The sequence below is a fragment of the Chiloscyllium plagiosum genome, unplaced genomic scaffold (genome assembly GCF_037043375.1).
Source record: "Chiloscyllium plagiosum isolate Xiang-an unplaced genomic scaffold, Cpla_swu_hap1 HiC_scaffold_4, whole genome shotgun sequence".
NCBI classification, from domain to species: domain Eukaryota; kingdom Metazoa; phylum Chordata; class Chondrichthyes; order Orectolobiformes; family Hemiscylliidae; genus Chiloscyllium; species Chiloscyllium plagiosum.
Genome location: NW_028270142.1, coordinates 37,830,917 through 37,851,121, shown reverse-complemented (window position 1 = coordinate 37,851,121; position 20,205 = coordinate 37,830,917). Strand labels below are relative to the sequence as shown.

Sequence of the window (20,205 nt, the reverse complement as noted above, 5' to 3'; positions counted from 1 at the left end):
AATTACATAAACAAGTTTCCATTAATCCTTCAAGACACTTTCTGTGATACATACTAGCTTAAAATCATGGTTCTGAAAAGTTTAACCAAGTAATTATTGAACTCCATTGAATACAAATTCATGAACAACCATATGCCACTAGTTTAAAATCCGAATACTTAAAAAGAATTATACATATATATCAAACATCTTTTACTACAATTACAAAAGAAAATAGTGCAAGATTATGGGGTAGAAGGTGAATTGCACCTTCACAGGGCTAACACAGACATGATAGGATGAATAGTCTACTTCAAAGTCATAACCAATCAATAATTGTGAGATTCATCCACTGAACATGTTCAAGTTTAACATTCTTCCTATCGCATCTTCTAAATGGAGATTGATAAACAGAGACACTGAAATTTGTAACAGGGAATGATAAAGGATCACTTCTGGTGGCATTGTTGTGTCTATTGATATTGGATTGAATTGTTCTATTGATTGCCAAATGAACTTCTGTTTTGCAGAATTCTGTTGTCCTGTATTATCAGAGAGGGATTAAGAAATAGAAAACTGTTAGGAGTGACATTTGCTCTTAAAAATATCTGTTAAGGATCATAGGTATCCTGTCATTAATTTTGTTCAGAAGTGTGAACAATAAAGTAAATTTTAGAGAAGCCAGCATTATTGGGAAAAACTATTTAATTGATTTAATTGTGATGACTTGCAATGTTATCCAGGCTATGGACCTCTCTTGCTTCATTCTGGCATGTTTACTATTTCAATTTAATTTACTCCCAAATATAATTTGGTTGTGGAATGAAGACATTAATGTATTAACAGAAGTATTCTTTTACTGCATTCAATAAATGTGTAAGGAGAAAAATATATTTATGAGGAAGCTAACAGAAGTAATTTTCACCTTACTGCTGTAAACCTTGAAGAATAGCACAATTTTAATTAATAGGAACAGTGCTCCTTTCATAATTAGCTTCACAAAACATCTTTTAGCCTGTCATTCCTCTCAAATGTGACGATAAGTTAAAGCAACTGTTAGTGTGTGATTGAGGTTGTTGATAGGGTGGATTAATCAGACTGCCTATAGTACGCCAGCATTTCACTGAGTACATCAGGGGTGGAGATGCTGTTTGGTGTCTGTGTTCCAGTATTAGGAGATATGTGAGATCAGGCATGAGTGTTGAGTGTGAGGCGTGAGAAGCAGAATTTCAATTGTAGCTAATTGCAAGCTCCAGAGACAGAACTTCTGATCCAATTGCACCTGGATTACAGAAATCTGAATATGACTGAGACAAATTGTAGAAAACAAGGGTTCAAAAAATGTCGGAGTGCTACTTTCAACATTGATGGATTTAGTTTCACCATACGTAAGTGAATAGACTGTGATTGAAAGAGTTTGAGACCTGAATAACTTGAACTGCATTCTGTATACATGTGTATTTTCAAATGTACCCTGATATGGATTTAGATTCATGCATTTATTTTTGAGGAATTTGCATTTCATGTGGAAAAGTAACCAAAATTTAATGCAGCATTTTGACTAGTTCAGTTCTGTCCACTTTAAAGTCTTATAATTTAGATGACTAACATGCATTGTAAATAGAGTTGCACTTGAAAAATCCTCACAACTCTAGTTATAGTGAGTGATCAGCAGGAATGATAAGATGCATGGTGTATAGATTAAAATAGATGTAATACTTTCTTAAAAGCATGTAAGTGTCAATTGCACTAGTGATCACACCAGATGATCCTTAAAATGGACTTAACCAGTCTAGCGCAAACCAATGTCTTATGTCTGCCACCAAAATCCAAAGGCTAGAGATGTTACAATAATGCTATTTCCCCACATAAGCATTGCTGTACCGCCGAAATTGATTAACTTTGATTATAAGGCATTATACTTATGCAAATATGTTTGCATAACATTGAGAAATTATGAAAACATGTACTGTTACTGCTTTTCATCTTTTAATCTGATTTGCAAGAATATTTAAGCACTCTAATTAACTCTTGTCAGCATGAGAGTTTTGTTTTAATGAGAAATCCTGCTATTAACAAATGCAAACCTGTTATATTGAATTGCTCTTAAATATCCAATGAATTTTGAGAAGCAGCACTTTTCTGACAGCTCATTATAAAATGAAAGTAAGTAGCAATATCCTTTAAATTGTTGATGTACGATTAAGCGACATTAATTTGATGATTGCTGCATTGCATTGAAAAGATGACATCACTAAAAATAAGTAAGATCATTTTTTTGCTTGCATGAACTTTACAAAAAATTTCAAAAGCTGGTGTTTGCCGTCTTACTGATAAAATGCTTTGGGAGCTGATTGCTGTCTCCATGGTGACAAAACAGGACATGATGTCACATAGTGATCGCAACGGCAGCCAGCAACTTCTTTTAGCATCCAGCTCCCAGTCGCAGCTTGAAATTCAACGGGTGTCTCATTATTTGTGTTTATTGAGTAATTAGTACAACTTGCCTCTCCTCACACATTAAACTCTGAAATCAGTCTGACTTATACTGCATCTGGTACTGACAAGACTGTGGGCGATAAGACACCTTCAGGTTCTTCATGACTTGTTATTAACAAGCTGTGTTGGTCCTCCTATTGGACTTATTAGTGACAGATAGAAATCCTTTGTGGGCACTCCTACAGGCACCTTGAAGGGGCCTCCTATTGGACTTATTAGTGACAGATAGAAATCCTTTGTGGGCACTCCTACAGGCATCTTGAAGGGGTTGATACTAAAAACCTTGAATTTAGGTTCACTTGAATGTGAAATGAAAGAGTCAATCGATTTACATGTGCAGATGAATTTAAAACAAAACAGTTTACATTTATAGCTTGTCTTTACTCTAGTAAAGTATCCCCAAAGTATTTTGCAGTAATGCAATCAGACAAAAATTGACAGTGAATTAAAGGAGACTAAAAGAAATAGAATTTAAAAAGAGCCTTAAAACAATGAAGTGGAACAGCAAAAGATTGAGGACAAGAATTTAGGAATCCTGAGGCCTAGTTGACTGAAGGCAGGATGCCAAAGGTGAGATGTAGGAGTTGGGGGTATGGGTTGTTCAGGTTAAAAATAGTACAAAATTCCTTCAGGATTATTGGCATGGTGGAACACGTGGTGATGTTTGGAGGGTGAAGAAGTTAAGAGGCAAAAACACAAGAATGAAAATTTAAAATTTGAAGCATTGGTGCACCAGGAGTCGGGTGTCATTTTGGTCAGGGATTTCCTGCAATAACTTCTTTAGCACTGCTGCTTTCACATCTTTGGATTTGGGTAGCGCTGGCAAAACCAGCATTTATTGCTCATCCTTAGTTTCCTTGATGCCTGCTGCCTTATTGAACTGCTGCAGTCCTAGTGCTGTTGGTGAGGATGTTCCAGTAATATGACCCAGCAATGTTAACTGGTTCTCTTGCCACAGATACTGTCAGACCTATCTTGTATTCCCAGCATTTTCTGTTTTTGTTAAGCAAACATAACAGAGAAATAGAAATAGAAATCATAACTGGTGAGAACATTCTAGGAACACAAACTAAAGAGAGTAAAAGAAAGAAACTGGGGAGTGGGGGTGTGGGGGGAGGGCAGACAGTTGGAATGGCAACAATGATAATGTACATTTATATATGGTCTTTAACATTGTTAAAAGATTTCCAAAATGTTTCAACTAGTTGCATCATTTGAATGAATGCCCTATAAATCAATAGTGCAATGCCTGTTTATCATTCCCTCAGTGGTTTACTGAGTCATGCAGTGTGGAAACAGACCCTTCAGTCCAACCAGTCCATGCCGAATATAATCCCAAACTAAACCAGTCCCACCTGCCTGCTCCAGACCCATACCCCTCCAAACCTTTCCAATTTATGTAACCATCCAAATGTCTTTTAAACATTGTAATTGTACCTGCATCCACCACTTCCTCAGGAAGTTCATTCCACTAAATGTGTAGAATTAACTTGCCTCTTTTATGTCTTTTTTAAAACTTTCTCCTCTCACCTTAAAAATGTGCCTGCTGGTCTTGAAATTCCCCATCTTTGGGAAAAGACAACTATCATCAACTCTGTCCATACCTTTCTTTATTCATAAACTTCTATCAGGTCACTTCTCAACCTCCTACGCTCCAGTGAAAAGGTCCCAGCCTATCCAACATTTCTTTAATAACTCAAACCTTCCATACCCGCAGCATCCTAGTAAATCTCTTCTGAACCCTCTCCAGCTCAACAATATTGTTTCCATAACTGGGTGACCAGAATCAGATACAGTATTGCAGAAAAGGTCTCACCAATGTCCTTTACAATCTCAACATAACGTCCCAACTCCTATACTCAAAGGACTGAGCAATAAAAGCAATCGTGCCAAACATCTTTTAACCTTCCCATCTATATATAATGTCAAGAGTATGATGCTGGGAAAGAGCAGCAGGTCAGGCACCATCTGAGGAACAGGAGAACTGAAGTTTCGGGCATAAACCCTTCAGGTTTGAGAATGATGCACCCCACCAATCTCTACATACATCGCAACATCCTCTGCCACTTCTGCTACCTCCAAACAGACCCCACCACCAAAGATATATTTCCCTCCTTACACCTATCAGTGTTTTGGAGAGACCATTCCCTCCATGGCTCCCTCGTCAGGTCCACAACCCCCACCAGCCCGCATCCCAATCCTGGAACCTTTCCCTGCCACTGCAGGATGTGCAAAACCTGCACGCACACCACTCTCCTCACCTCCACCCAAGGCCTCAAGGGATCCTTCCACATCTGTCAGAAATTTACCTGTACCTCCACCAATGTCACCTACTGCATCTGTTGCACCCGGTGTGGTTTCCTCTACAGGACGCCTTCTTGCAGATCGTTTCAGAGAATATCTCTGGGACACCTGCACCACCAACCCCACAGCCCTGAGGGTGAACACTTCAACTCCCCCTCCCACTCTGTCAAGGATATGCAGGTCCTGGGCCTCCTCCACCGCCAAACCATTACCACCTGACACTTGGAGGAGGAACGCTTCATATTCCACCTAGGAACCCTGCAACCACAGCGGATAAATGTGGATTTCAACAGCTTCCTCATTTCCCCTCCCCCCACATTATCCCAGTCCCAAGCCTCCAACTCAGCACTGCCCTCCAGACCTGTCCATCAATCACCCCTCTGACCTATCACCTTCTCCCTCACTTTCATCCACCTATCGCTTTCCAAGCTACCTTTCCACCATTTATCTCTCAGCCCTGGCCCACAAGCCTCATTCCTGATGAAGGGCTTATGCCCGAAACATCGATTCTTCTGCTCCTCGAATGCTGCCTGACCTGATATGTTTTCCCAGCAACACATTCTCAACTCTGATCTCCATCATCTGCAGTTCTTACTTTCTCCTGTCTATATATGATGCAAACTTCAAAGAATTATGTACCTGCACCTCTAGGTTCCTCTGTTCTACAACACTACCCAATGCCCTACCATTAATTGTATAAGCCTTACCCTGGTTTGTTGTATTAAAATGCAATGCCTCGCATTTATCCAGATTGTATTCTATCTGTCATTTTTCAGTCCATTGAGCCATTTGATCAAAATCCTTTTGTAATCCTAGAAAACCTTCTTCATTGTCTACTATGCTACCACTTTTGCTATTGTCCGTAAACTTACTTACGATGCCTCCTACATTCTCATCCAAATTGTTAATATATAGACAAACAATAGAGGACACAAAACCAATCCCTGTGGAACACCTCTGGTCACAGGCCTCCACTCCAAAAAACAATCCTCCACCATTACTCTCTGTCTCCTGCTGCTGACGGTTTGTGTAATACAACATAATCATAGTGATCATGACTGCTGCTTAATGAATCATGCAGAACTACTTTTTAAATCATTGTTTATGAGATGAGAACATTTCTAGCAAGGCCATAATTTATTGTCCAACTTAAAATTACCCTTGAGAAAGTGGTATTGAGCTGCCCCTTGAACTGCTGCAGGTCATGTTGTGAAGGACAGCCATAGAGCTATTAGGTATTTTTACAAGGGGTTCTGTTGTGGTGAAATGGTAGTGTCCCCACACCTGGACTAGGAGGGCTGGATTCAACTTCCACTTGCTCCATTTTTTTTTCTTTTCACCACCAGGAAGATAGGAAAACACCCGGGTGGCCAGTGACAAACACTGCCCTTCATATCAAAGGGCAGTGCTGTGTGATCAAAACAGTGAAGGGGAGGGTAGGGACTAAATCAAAGTAGAGTTGGAGGGGGAAATAATGCACTCCACTCTGTGTGGTGCCCATCTCTCTCTGGACAGCTCGAGGGAGTTGGTGGACACCGCATGCTCCTTCTCCAGGAGCATCAAGGCTAGTCTTCCACTTGCTCCATTTTTTTTTTCTACCACCTAAGTGCGGTAGCATCCAAGTTTATATATATATTTTTTTTTTTCTTTCTTTTACGTAACCGCGGAGATCCCCTGATTATATATATATATATATTTTTTTCTTTTTATTTAACCCCCACACTACCACCTAAGTGCGGTAGTGCTTATTTTATCCCCAGCACCCATGGTGTGTGTGTGCAGGTGTGAGACACAGTGAAAGACACAAAGTGCACCAATCTTTTATTCAATTTCCACCACCAGGAAGATAGGAAAACACCCGGGTGGCCAGTGACAAACACTGCCCTTCACATCATGGGACAGTGCTGTGTGATCAAAACAGTGAAGGGGAGGGGAGGCTGGACTGTGTTTATTTTTTTTTTTTATTTTTTTTTTTCTTCTTTGTGTGTGTGCAGGTGTGAGACACAGTGAAAGACACAAAGTGCACCAATCTTTATTTAATTTCCACCACCAGGAAGATAGGAAAACACCCGGGTGGCCAGTGACAAACACTGCCCTTCATATCAAAGGGCAGTGCTGTGTGATCAAAACAGTGAAGGGGAGGGTAGGGACTAAATCAAAGTAGAGTTGGAGGGGGAAATAATGCACTCCACTCTGTGTGGTGCCCATCTCTCTCTGGACAGCTCGAGGGAGTTGGTGGACACCGCATGCTCCTTCTCCAGGAGCATCAAGGCTAGTCTTCCACTTGCTCCATAGGTGTGTAGTAACATCTCTAAATAGGTTGATTAGTTAACCAGTAGAGAAATGATGTGACACACCTGAACCCAGGCCCAGTAGCTCAGGGGTCAATGCTGTTAGGAATTATCTCTGACAAATTGATACACCTGACTGTGTTGCAAGGGTATTTAGAGTTAACCTTATAAATGATCAGCTTTGAAATGTTAACTTTGTTTCTCTCTACAAAGATGCTGCTATACCTGCTGTCTGTTATGAGCTAATGTATTTTGTGTATTTATTTCAGATTTCTAGCACCTGTGCAATTTGCCTTTGTCAGAGTCATCTATGTTCCTGTATGTTTAGAATCTTACTCCTTCATTAATTCTGGCCATTGCTTGACTTATTGACACTTTTGCTTGGATTGCTCTTGAAGGTTCCTTTTGTCTGCACTGAGAATAATTTTGTTACTCTTATTGCTGCTTATTTTATAAGAAATTTAAATGTAGTTAAGGGTGGTTTCAGAGGGTGTTTCTTTGGACTGAAGATTGTGAGGAGTAGTAAGGAGGCAAAATGAGAGCAAGCTGCTGGAATGAGCTGGTGGAAGGTGAGGCAGTAACCAGGAGAGCACATATGTGAAAACTCTTGGCCAAGCAGGATTTGCTACAGACTACAGAATTTTAGCTTTGGCTGCAACAGTCCAAACCAGTTGGCTGAACGGTAGCAGTAATGCACAGTGCCCAGTAGAGGAACAAACAAGATGTCCATTAGAGAATGGATAGCAGTGCCTCTCCCCTGCAGGTGAGGTCAGGTCCTGCCTCAGCAACTGAGGACTGCAAGGTTCCTAGTGAGTATAGCAGTGATTTGACAATTCAAAGCCATCTTCATCAGTGACTACTCATTCCCCCTACTTGCCCACCACTCCAACAAATACTAGAATATCTGTTACTGAGCTTCCATGCTAATGGTGTCAGTTGTGATGGAATCTGATAGGTCAGTCATGAGCTTATCCATTTCACTCAGTTCCACATTATTGATAAGAGTTGATCACCAGGTCCATAAAGAACAGAATGGTATTTTATCTGTGCCATGAAAGTTTGAGACAATACTGAATATTCTTCAACCTTCTGCACAAATTCTCTGGCAGGCTGTCCAGTGCACTGTGCTGTTAATGAATATGTCTACAAAGTTTACACCATAACCTGAGCCCTTTAGACCATCTCTGCAGCAAGCTTAACTTCAGTGAGTTAATACCCATGGCTTCTTATTCTCTCCTTAGCTATAGTGCAGTTATGTCCAGTGAGGCAACACCAGGCGATGCCTCCTTTAAGCTAACCTTTAATGTCTAGTTGGGGTCAGTAATGAGGTCAGATGTTTTTAATCAATTTGTTCAGATGTTTTATATCATTCCACTGAAGCAGGTGGGACTTGAAACTGGGCTCATAGCTAAGAGGTAGGGACATTACCACTGTACCACAACTGCACGAACTATGAAGTACAAATAGTAGTGACAGGATTTAAAACTATATTGCTAAAGAGGCTGGAATCTTAATCCAGTGCCTTTGGCTGCTTGGCCAGATTAGCAGTGTGCTAGAATCTGATGAATGTGTTTTCTGGTTTTCTGGGTTCTGGTGCTGAATACTATTGATATTCTTAGCAACTGATAATGAAAGATTGGCAAGTGCTTCTGTAATGGAGAGCAGAGGGAAAAGGAATGGTCGGCAGACCTTTTCAGCAAATATCACATTATCCAGTGGCTAGGATAGTCTGTTCTGGGCTAGGGAAGGGATGGAGTTTGGGGGCTAGGTGAGAGTTAGCAGATTTATTCTTCTTTCTCCTATGACAAGCTGTTGCCTTGTGTTATGTGCAACCTCCTCCTGTGTTAGAGTGGAGCGTGTTTCTGAGATTCTTACAAGAAGTTTAAAGAATGTGGGTGCCAAGGTGCAATTGTTTGTGTATGTGTCATGAGAGGAGAGTTGTGGGTGAATGAGATTCTTTTTTTTTAAAATGCAGAGAAGGAGACTGAATGAAGTGTGTTGCAGTGATTGCAAGAGTATGTGGGTGAAAGAGGATACTGTTGAGTGTGCTGTGGGTGTTGTAATTAATGAGGTGCAGTTGTCTCAGCAAGTAATTCAATAATCTGCCTTGTACAATATATTTTCCCTGCATTGCAACAATGTTCCTGAGTAGTGTTTCTAACATTGTTGTACTCAACAGTGAGCTCTCACTGTCACTTGAGAGAATGCCCAGAGGACTGCCTTCGCCAAGAAAAAGAATAAATGTCCCTCTTCACTGTCTGCACTAAAATCTCCAGTGCAGCGTTAGCAGCACTTTTGTTTCAGCCACATTTTTCCTCCAGTTTATCCAGAGTCTTTGCAGCCAGACAGCTTTTAAGTAGTATCCTGCATTCCCAATATTCACCCCACGCTGCCCTGAGCTAGTTAGGCAGCACTGGCTTCATGTACAAATGGTTAAAGTAGCTCCATGATTATTAGCTGTATTGAAGCACAACTGACTCTATCCAACTACATTCATGTGATATCTGATTTTTTTTGGTCAACATGTTCAGTATAAATGTCTCAAAGCTTCCATGTAGTGTAGAACTGAGATAGTACTTCAAGTTATCTATGCACTATTCTAGTGAAGGTGTTAAACAAATTTATGCTGGGTTACCACTGGCATTAAAGTTATGGGCAGATATATTTGGTAAAGTTTCCTTCTGTGCAATTTATCAGACAAGTTAAACCTTTAACAGATTAACATTGCCTTTTAAAGAAGAATGGCATTTCAGACAAATACAGGATATTCATGTGTTCCTACATTGCATTTGTGCAACTATTTTTTTGCTGAAACACGAAGGCATAATTTTCAACTTTCATGAAGATGGGAATACAGCCCTGGTGGTAGCATATTGGCAAACCCTATTATACCCTGTTAGATTTCCTATCCATGGAAGTCAATATTCCGTCCTGAGTTCCATCATTTGAAGCATATATCATGGAATATGGCTCTTTGTGCCTCCAGTGGGCCTTTGGAAGAATTATCCAATGAGTCCCATTGTCCTAGTCTATCTGTCATATGTGGCTATTCAGGAGGCTTGATTTTGTTATTATATAATTATATACTGCTGCCAGCTGTAGCAGTATTGCTATGTTTGCTGTTCATAGTAAGTCTTTTAATTGGACTTTGCTCATGATCATTTCAATGAGCGTAAGAATATTTCATACACTAGCCACAAAATTGAATTCTGTATCACCTGCAATTTTGTTGTTGCAGGTGTCAGGTCCAAATGCAGCATATGCATCCACTCTTGTGAGGTTCATGGCAAATGCCATTTTGAGTAGGTTGTTCATGCTGGACGCTTCTGTGAGACGTTTATAAAGTAGGTAGATCATAATATTGATTGAAAATGGGGTGTAGAACTAGTATAGGAAGAGGGCATCAGATTTCTGAAGAATTGGGACTGGTAGAGGCAGTTGTTTTAGACAGGTGGAGCCTATACAATTTGGACGGGTGACACCAAAACAGGGCTGGGACTGATAACCTCAAAGGGAGGTTTGCTCTTGCTGTTGGGGTTGATCTAAACTAGCTTGTCAGGGAATGGAAACATGACCAGTAACACAAATTAGAAGGAAGTGAAGTTAGTAACAGGAGGTCAAAAAGATGCCAGCGAGACTAAAGTCATGGAAACAAAACCGAGCACGGAGTCTGCTTTGAAAGTGGAATGATGTCAAAAAGACAAAGTTGAGGCACTCCACTGTTCACCACAAGATGAATGATCTAAAAACATAAGTTGATGGAAGTGGTTATGATATAATTGATATTACAGGAAATATGGATACCTGGTGACTATGATTGGGATCTGAATATTCAAGGATATTCGAAGTTTAGGAAGGACAGACCAGAAAGTAATAGTAGTGGCTTTGCACAGGTAATATGGGGTGGAATCAGTATTTGAGAAAGGGAGAATCTCAGAGCAGATCTGTGCATGGACCACATGGAAGATGGACAATATGGTTATCAAGCGTAACTTTAAATCTACGTGTAGACTGGAGAAGCCAATTGAACATTGAAGCTGTGGAGGATGAGTTTCTGGAACATATTAGAGGTGGTTTTCGAGAGCAATGTGTTCAGCTAACTAGGGGATTTGCTATTTTTAGGTCATAGAGTCATAGAGATGTACAGCATGGAAACAGACCCTTCGGTCCAACCTGTCCATGCTGACTAGATATCACAACCCAATCTAGTCCCATCTGCCAGCACCCGGCTCATATCTCTCCAAACCCTTCCTATTCATCTATCCATCCAAATGCATTTTTAAATGTTGCAATTGTACCAGCCTCCACCATTTCCTCTGGCAGCTCATTCCATACACATACCACCCTCTGCATGAAAAAAATTGCCCCTTAGGTCTCTTTTATATCTTTCTCCTTTCACCTTAAACCTATGCCCTCTAATTATGTACCGCCCACCCCAGGGAAAAGACTTTGTCTATTTTACCTATCCATGCCCCTCGTGATTTTGTAAACCTTTTATAAGATCACCCCTCAGCCTCCGATGCTCCAAGGAAAACAGCCTCAGCCTATTCAGCCTCTCCCTATAGCTCAAACCCTCCAACCTTGGCAACATCCTTGTAAATCTTTTCTGAACCCTTTCAAGTTTCACAACATCTTTCCGATAGGAAGGAGGCAAGAATTGCATGCACTATTTCAATAGTGGCCTAACCAATGTCCTGTACAGCCATAACATGACCTCTCAACTCCTGTATTCAATACACTGACCAATAAAGGAAAGCATACCAAATGCCTTTTTCACTATCCTATCTATCTGTTACTCCCACTTTCAAGGAGCTATGAACCTGCACTCCAAGGCCTATTTGTTCAGCAACACTCCTGAGGACCTTACCATTAAGTGTATAAGTCCTGCTATGATTTGCTTTCCCAAAATGGAGCAACTTGCATTTATCTGAATTAAACTCCATCTGCCACTTCTCACCCCATTGGCCCATCCGATCAAGGTCCTGTTGTAATCTAAGATAACCTTCTTTGCTGTCAACTACACCTCTAACTTTGGTGTCATCTGCAAACTTAGTCTAGTATTGTATAATGAAAAAGGACAAATGAGCAATCTTATTGTAAATGAACATTTTGGGATGAGTGGGCACAATAGGATGGAATTTTAGATTATGTTTCAAAATGGAAGTAGTTGAATCTGAGACAAAGGTGTTAAAATTTGAATAAGGATATTTATGAAGGGGCAAGACACAAATTGAGTGAGGTGGATTGGGAAAATAGATTAAAAGGCATGACTGAACCTAGGCATGAATAGTCTTTAAAGAGCTATTACAGAACTTACAGCAACTAAACATTTGTTCAAGACGCAAAAAATAAAAAGAAGCCAAACTGTGGCTAATAAAGCAAATTCAGGATTGTATAAGATTAAAAGAAAAGGTCTATAAAGTTTCTAGAAATTGCTGTATTTCTGAGGATTGAGAGGTTCATAGTATGCAGAAGGGAGGAACAAGAAGCCAATAAGAAAGGGATTCTGGATTAGAGGTGCTGGAAAAGCACAGCAGTTCAGGCAGCATCCGAGGAGCAGTAAAATCGACGTTTTGGGCAAAAGCCCTTCATCAAGGCTTTTGCCCGAAACGTCGATTTTACTGTTCCTCGGATGCCGCCTGAACTGCTGTGCTTTTCCAGCACCTCTAATCTAGAATCTGGTTTCCAGCATCTGCAGTCATTGTTTTTACCCTGATAAGAAAGAGAGACTAGGATATTAATATAATCTAGGAAAATACATAAAGATGAACTGTAAAGTTTCTGTGGGGACGTATAAAAGAAATGATTGGCTAAAGCAACAGTAGTCCACTACAAAGAACGTCAGGAGAATTTATAATGAGCAGCAGAGAAATGGCAGAGAAACGAAGTGATTCATTTGTGTCTGTTTTCATTTAGGAATATATCATTAATCTTCCTGGAGATCCAAGTGGCTAGGGCGAATGAATAGCTGAAGGAAATTAGCATCAGTAAGTAGATTGTACTGGAGTAATGAATATGGTTGGAAGTTGGTGAATATCCTGGAGTCCTGGTGATCGATATCTCAATGTTGTAAAGAGGGGGACTTTAGAGGTTATCTTCCAAAATTCTATAGATTCTGCAATTATTCTTGTGGATTGGAAGGTAGTAAATGTCATCTAATAATTTAAGAAGGGAGTGAGAGTGCTAGCAGGGAACTACAAACTTGTTAGCCTCATATCAGTACAAAATACTATAAAAGATAGGATAAATAGACACCTGGTTGATAATAATCAAATTGGACATGAATTTTTGAATGGGAAATCATGTTTGACAAACATGTTGAAGCTTTTTTGAAGGTTACTAACTAATTAATAAAGAAGAACAGTTGAATATAGTATATTTGGACTTTCACAATGTTTTTGATGAAGTGCTCAGAAGGCTGGTAAGAAAAAATTAAAACATGTAAGGTAATGTGCTGGCATGGATTAATATTTGATTACAGAGGGAGAATGGAGTGTAGGTATAAATGGACCATGCTTGATTTGGCAGGTTATGACTAGTAGGGTACCTCAGGGCTTAGTACTTGGGCCCCAGCTATTGACAATATACATCAATAGTTTGAGATGGTGGCAGATTGAAAGTAGAGAGGAAGAATTGCTTCTCTCAAAGTGAATTTATGGAATTCACTGCTGCAAAGTACAGTGGATGCTGGGACATTGAAAAAAAATGAGGAGGAGATAGACAGATTTTTATTTAGTAACAGTTTAAATGGTAATGGGGAGGAAAGTGGAATTGAGGCCAGGATGAGATTAGCAATGATATATTAAATTGAGCCTGGGATGACATTAGGATTGATATATTAAAGGGTAGAGCAGGTTCAAGGGGATGAATTGCTTACTCCTGCTCCTTGTTCTTATGTTCTTATGAAACTTAGAAGATACCAAAAGTAATAGGCAGGATAAATGTGGATAAGATGTTTCCTCTAGTCTAGAACTAGGAGTCAAAATTTAAAAATGGGAGGTTGCCACTTCGGTCTGAGATGAGAATTTTTTTTTTATTCAGTGTTGAGAACGTTTGGCATTCTCTCCCACAGATGGCTGTGGAATTTCAGTTTTTGAGTATGTTAAAGGTAGAAGCTGATAGATTTCTGATTACTAGTAGTGTACAGAATTAAAAGTTAAAGGTGGATAAAAAGCATTGAAATGTTAGATCCGTTGTTGTTATATTGAAAGAGGGAGAGACTCAATGGGCTGAATGGCCTAGTTCTGTTCTTATGTTTCTATAACACCAGTCAGTGTGGTGCCATTTGCAACTTGAATTTTCCAGCTAATGCAACCTAAAATACAGCAGTAACCACCTCATCAGTGTTATTTAAAGGAATGGAATCTTCGTATATGGTTATTAGGGGGGACGGCAATTATCCAAATATAAACTGTGATATAGTGATGGTGTAAGGGGCAGCAAGAGACAGGTGTTCCTCAAATGTGTTCATGGGAGCTTTCTACACCAGTGTGTGTCCAGTCCAAAGAAAGGATACACTGTTGGGCCTAGTCCTTGAAACTCAGTTGGGTAAAGTAGATCAAGTGTCTATCGGAGAACATTTAGGAGAAAGTAATCATTGTCTCATGATGGTCAGGATGATGGTGAAGAGAGATGAGCAACAAACCAGAGTGAGTAAAGTCAGTGGGATTTTCAATGGAGCAAGAGCAAAGCTGGGCAAAATTGAGAGACTGGTGGGAAAAATGGTAACTGAATAATGGAGCTCCCTTCAAAGAGGAGATGGTTTGGATACAATCAAGGTATATTCCCCCAAGTGGAAAAGGTAGGACAAAAAAAATCCTGATATCCCTGGTAGAGGAAATAGAAATTAACATTCAAAAGAAAATGTGTGCTTACCAGAGATAAATACAATAGAGAACCAAATGGAATGCAAAAGGGTTAGAGAGGATGTGAGAAAGCAAATAAGAGAAGCAAGAAGGAATTATGAGAAAAGACTAGCAGCTAACATTAAGCAGAATCATTCTATAGGTGTAAAAAAGAAAAAAGTGGTTTAGAAAAGGAGTAAGGTAGATTAGAGACCAATGAAATATTGAGATGTTGGGTGGGGGGGGGATGGCAAGTGTTAAATGAATGCTTTGCATCTGCCTTTATAAAAGAGGAAGGTGCTTTCCAGGCCATGGTGACAGAGGAGCAAACTCTTCTCACTAGAGAGGTTCAAAATTAACAAGGAAGAAGCCTTGAAAAGACTGTTGGTTCTTAAAATTGACAAAACGCTGGGTTTAGGTGAGATGTATCTGAGGATTTTGAAAGAAGTGAGGGTAGAAATTTTTTAGTCTTCCCTGGACTTGGGGGAAGTGCCAGAAGACTGGAAAATTGCAAACGTTATGGCCTTCTTCAAAAAAGGTTGTTAAGATAATCCCAGCAATTACAAGCTACTGTTTGGTGGTAGGGAAGTTTTGAGAAATGATTATTCAGGGTTGAAATTAGTAGTCACATGGATAAAGGGTGGGTTTGGCATTGGGACCCTTGCTTTTCCTGATATATCTTTTTGATTTGGATTTTAGTGTGTGGGAAATAACTCCAACATGTGTGCATGACATGGGACAAGGAAAATTTTAAACTGTGAGGGGGACAGTGTGGAATTTCAAAAAGACATTGACAATTTGGTGCAGTGTGCAGATGACGAATGTAGAAAAGTTATGCACTTTGGTTGAAACAACATTGTCCCATTTGATATTGCTTTTCATACTCTTCTAAAGGAGGTGCAGGAGTGGGAGGACCTGGATGTATATATGCATAGATCTTTGAAGGAGACTAGACAGGTGTAGGGAACAATTAATAAAGCATAATAAATAATCTCATTTATTAATGGGGCATAAAAAGCAGGAGTTGATATTGAACTTGTATAAAACATTTGTTTGACCTCAGCTTGAAGTATTACTTACTGTTGTGGGCTCCATGTTTATGGAATAGATGTGAATACATTGGAGAAAATACATAAGTGATACTCAAGAATGGTTTCAGGAATGAGAAATGAGGATAGATTGAACAAGTTGGGACTGTTCTCCTCGGAGAAAAGGAGGCTGAATGAGGAGTTGATAAAGATTTTCAAAACCTTGAGTTAGCTGGATAGAGTAGATAGGGAGAAGCTATTCTCGCTTGTAAAAGGAAAAAGAATGATGGGCATAGATTTAAAGTGTCCATAAGAAACAAGGGTAATATGAGGGAAAAAAATGTTTTCACCCAGTGAGTAGTTAGGGTATGAATGTCCTGCCTGGAAAAGTGGTGGAGGCAGGTTCAATTGAAGCATTCAAGAGGGCAGTGGATGATTATTTGTATAGAAATAGTGAGCAAGGGTATGTGGAAAAAACAGGAGATAGATCATGATGAAAATTGAAGTTTGAAGCTTCACTGTTCTGAATGGCCTCCTTCTGGACCATAGCAATTGTGTGATTTAACCACTTTCAAGTTTGTAGCTGATTGACTTCGACTTGCTATTGCTGAGCTTAATAGAAACATTTGCAAATTTGTACCACTGATTAAAGTTATTCACGTTGAGTGGCAGGTGTTGAAGGCTATGATTGTCAAATCAAGAATTTTAATGCTGTCACTAGTTCTCAATCAGTGTGTGACTGTGGTTTCTATCTTGCTTGCACCAGGACAGGAAAAATGAGTAGACATAGCACAAGGAAGGACAGCTGCTCAATGACACAGGAGGAGAAGAGTTCTAAGCCAAATGTTATAGGACTCTGAGGGAGAAGTCTGCTTCAATCAAGCAACACAAGGTGTTTCAGAAGTATAAATGTTTTACTTAGTCATCAGAATGATCAATTTGTTTCTTTTTATGACTGTTATTGGGAACAACAGAGACTATCACCAAACATTTTCAAAAATAACTTGTTTACTCAGATCAGACTTATTCTTTAAACAAGTAACAACCGGGTGTTTTAAAATCATTCTTTTTGGGATGTGGGTGTTGCTATCTGGGCCAACATTTATTGCCCATCTATAGCTCTCATCGAGAAGGTGGTGCTGAGCTGCCTTCTTGAATCAATGCCATCCATTTGGTCTAGGTAATGCTACAATGCTGTTCGGGAGGGATTACCAGGACTTGGACTCAACAACAGTTTGGGAATGATGACGTATTCCCAAATCAGAATGGTGAAAGGCTGGGAGGACGACTTGCCACTGCTAGTATTCCTGTGTATCTGCAGCACGTGCCCTTCTGGATGGCAGTGGTTTTGGATTTGGAAGGTTCTGTTTCAGGACCCCTGATGACATACTGCAGTGCATATGTATGAATGTATGAACATAGAGCAAAAGTAGACCACTCGGCCCTTCAAGCCGCTGTACCATTCATAAAATCATGGCTGACCTGATTTTAACCTTGACTCTACATTCCTGCACATCCATTTGGTAATCAAGAATCCAACTATCTCCACCTTAAAAATAGTTAAAGATTCTACAATCAGTCTTTAGAGCAAGAGACTTCTAAAGACCCTCAACCTTCTGAGGGCAAAATGCTTTCATTATCTTTGTCATAACCACTTATTTTTTAAATTAATTCCTTCAATTCTAGATTCTCCCACAAGAGGAAACATTCTTTCCACATCCATCCTATCAAATCCCCTCAAGATTCTATATGTTTCCATTAAGTCACCGCTGATTCTTCTAAGCTTGAGGAAGTACAAACCTAGCCAGTCAGGCCTTCAATCTTATGGATGGTACACACTGCTGCCGAGCAAGCATCAGTGGGGGAAGGAGTGAATATTGATGTGGTAGCAATCCATTGAACTGTTTTGTCTTGGATAGTGTCATCAAGTTGTTTGTGTGTTTCTGAAACTGAACTCAGGCAAATGGGAAATATTCCATCACTCTGCTGACTTATATCTTGTGGATGGTGGACAGGCTTTGGCAATTCAGAAGATAAGTTACTTGCTGCAAAAGTAATTGTCTCTGATGTACTCTTGTAGCCATAGTGTATATATGGTGAGTTCAATTCAATTTCTAATTAATAACCCCAGAATGTTGATAATGGAGGATTCAGCGGCTGTAATGCCATTGAGTGTCAAGGGGTGATGGTTAACATTTTCTTGTTGAAAATGGTCATTGCCTGCCATTTTTTGCGTGCAAATATTACTTCCTCCTTATCAGCTCAAAACTAGATATTGTTGAGGTCTTGCTGCATTTGTACATGGATTTCTTCATGGATATCTTAGGACTTGTAAATTGTGCTGAACATTGTGGAATCATCAGTGATCATCCCCACCTCTGGCCTTATGATGAATGAAAAGCCATTTGAGCAGATTAAGATGGTTGGGCCTAGAACATTACCCTGAGCAATTCACACAAGGAGGACTGTCCTCCAACAACTACAAATATCCTCATTTGTATTATGCATGACTCCAGGCTGGCCTGTTTGGTAGTGGAGACAGGAATCTTCAACTCATTTAAAAGGTACTTCAATCTGCACCTGAAGAGCTATAACCTGAAAAGCTCTGGATCAGCTGCTGGCCAGAAGGATTAGAATGGATGGCCAGTAACATTCCCTCTAAGCTGCATGATTGTGTAGCGGTTGGGAGGTTCTGCGCATGTCAATTGAATGCATTGGCGTCTGCTTTTGGAAGCTGCTGATGTGCGTAGCTCTGAGGCCTGCACAGTGGATAAAGCAACATTCGAAGGAATTTTGACCAGTTTAATCAGCCAGCACTGATAGGATGGGATGAATGGCTTCTTTTTGTCCTGTAACATTCCTATGGACCTTCTACCTTGCCCTTGACCCTGTCTATGACATATCTGTTTCACCATGAGGTGCTCTGCTGCTTCTTGCAGGTGTACCTGAGCTCCACAGCTGGACAAGAGACAACTCTCTGTGGGTGGCAATCATATGGTGTTGGATTCCTTTCTGGAGAAGGCGACATCTCCAATTTCTTTCAGTTCATCATCTGCTGTGGTGTGGGAGGGGGAAGAGGTGTATTCATTGGAGGGAATTCAATGACAGTGAAGTAACCGCACTACTTTACACATAATGAGCTTGTAGACTTGCACATACCAAATTCCAAGCACTGTATCTAAATTCAGCAAAGATAATAACCTCAAAGAATTCTTCTAGATTATTGTTTAGCTGGTATTAGACTATAGTCTGTGCATATTGCTAATTAATGCCCAGTATCCATGGGCGGCACGGTGGCACAGTGGTTAGCACTGCTGCCTCACAGCGTCAGAGACCCGGGTTCAGTTCCCGACTCAGGCGACTGACTGTGTGGAGTTTGCACATTCTCCCCGTGTCTGCGTGGGTTTCCTCCGGGTGCTCCGGTTTCCTCCCACAGTCCAAAGATGTGCAGGTTAGGTGAATTGGCCATGCTAAATTGCCCGTAGTGTTAGTTAAGGGGTAAATGTAGGGGTATGGGTGGGTTGCGCTTCGGCGGGTCGGTGTGGACTTGTTGGGCCGAAGGGCCTGTTTCCACACTGTAAGTAATCTAATCTAATCTAAAAAAAAAGATACCTTTACTCTTGTCATTGTTTAATTAGCAAATGCAAATCCCCAAAGCTGACCAATAGCCTTCTCACTTGCTGAGTTCAAAGTGGTTGGCCTGTCACTCATCTGTAGAGGGGAACTGAAATAACTCTGTAGAGGCCAGGATCTGTCACCAAGTCCCCCTTTATTTGCACGTGATTGGTCCTTTACTTTATTACTGCCTCATTCAGCATGGTGGCTTGGTAGTTAGCACTGCAACCTCACAGGCACCAGGGACCATGGTTGAATTCTCACCTAAGGTGACTGTCTGTGTGGAGTTTGCACATTCTCCCCATGTCTGCGTGGTTTCCTCTGGGTACTCCGATCTCCTCCCACAGTCCAAAAATGTGCAGGTTAGGTGAATTAGCTATGGGAAATGCAGAGTTACAGGGATAAATTAGAAGGGAGAGCATGGGTGGGATGCTTTTAGGAGAGTTGGTATGGACTTGTTGGGCCAAATGGCCTGTTTCCACACTGTAAGGATTCTAAGATGAACCAGCTACCAGAGTGTCAGCATCTCTGACATTTCCCCTTTTAATCTGTCACCCAGGGCTGCCTGTTTGGGGCTGTTAATCTGCTCCAATCAGGGAACTCATATTCTGTGAGGTCCAGCTGGCTGACCTCATTACAATCACT

General features: G+C 40.4%; 1 protein-coding gene across 5 annotated transcripts in view; it reads left to right on the top strand.

Annotated features, from left to right (window-relative positions):
• Positions 1-1,167: 1,167 nt before the first annotated feature.
• Positions 1,168-20,205, top strand: part of pde1ca (phosphodiesterase 1C, calmodulin-dependent a) — a 653,944-nt gene continuing 634,906 nt past the window's right edge. For all 5 annotated transcript variants that reach the window (XM_043688810.2, XM_043688815.2, XM_043688812.2 and 2 more), the window contains exon 1: positions 1,168-1,367. In XM_043688810.2, the coding sequence (XP_043544745.1) occupies positions 1,283-1,367 (85 nt within the window). In that variant the 5' untranslated portion in view covers positions 1,168-1,282. The remainder of the gene's footprint in view (positions 1,368-20,205) is intronic.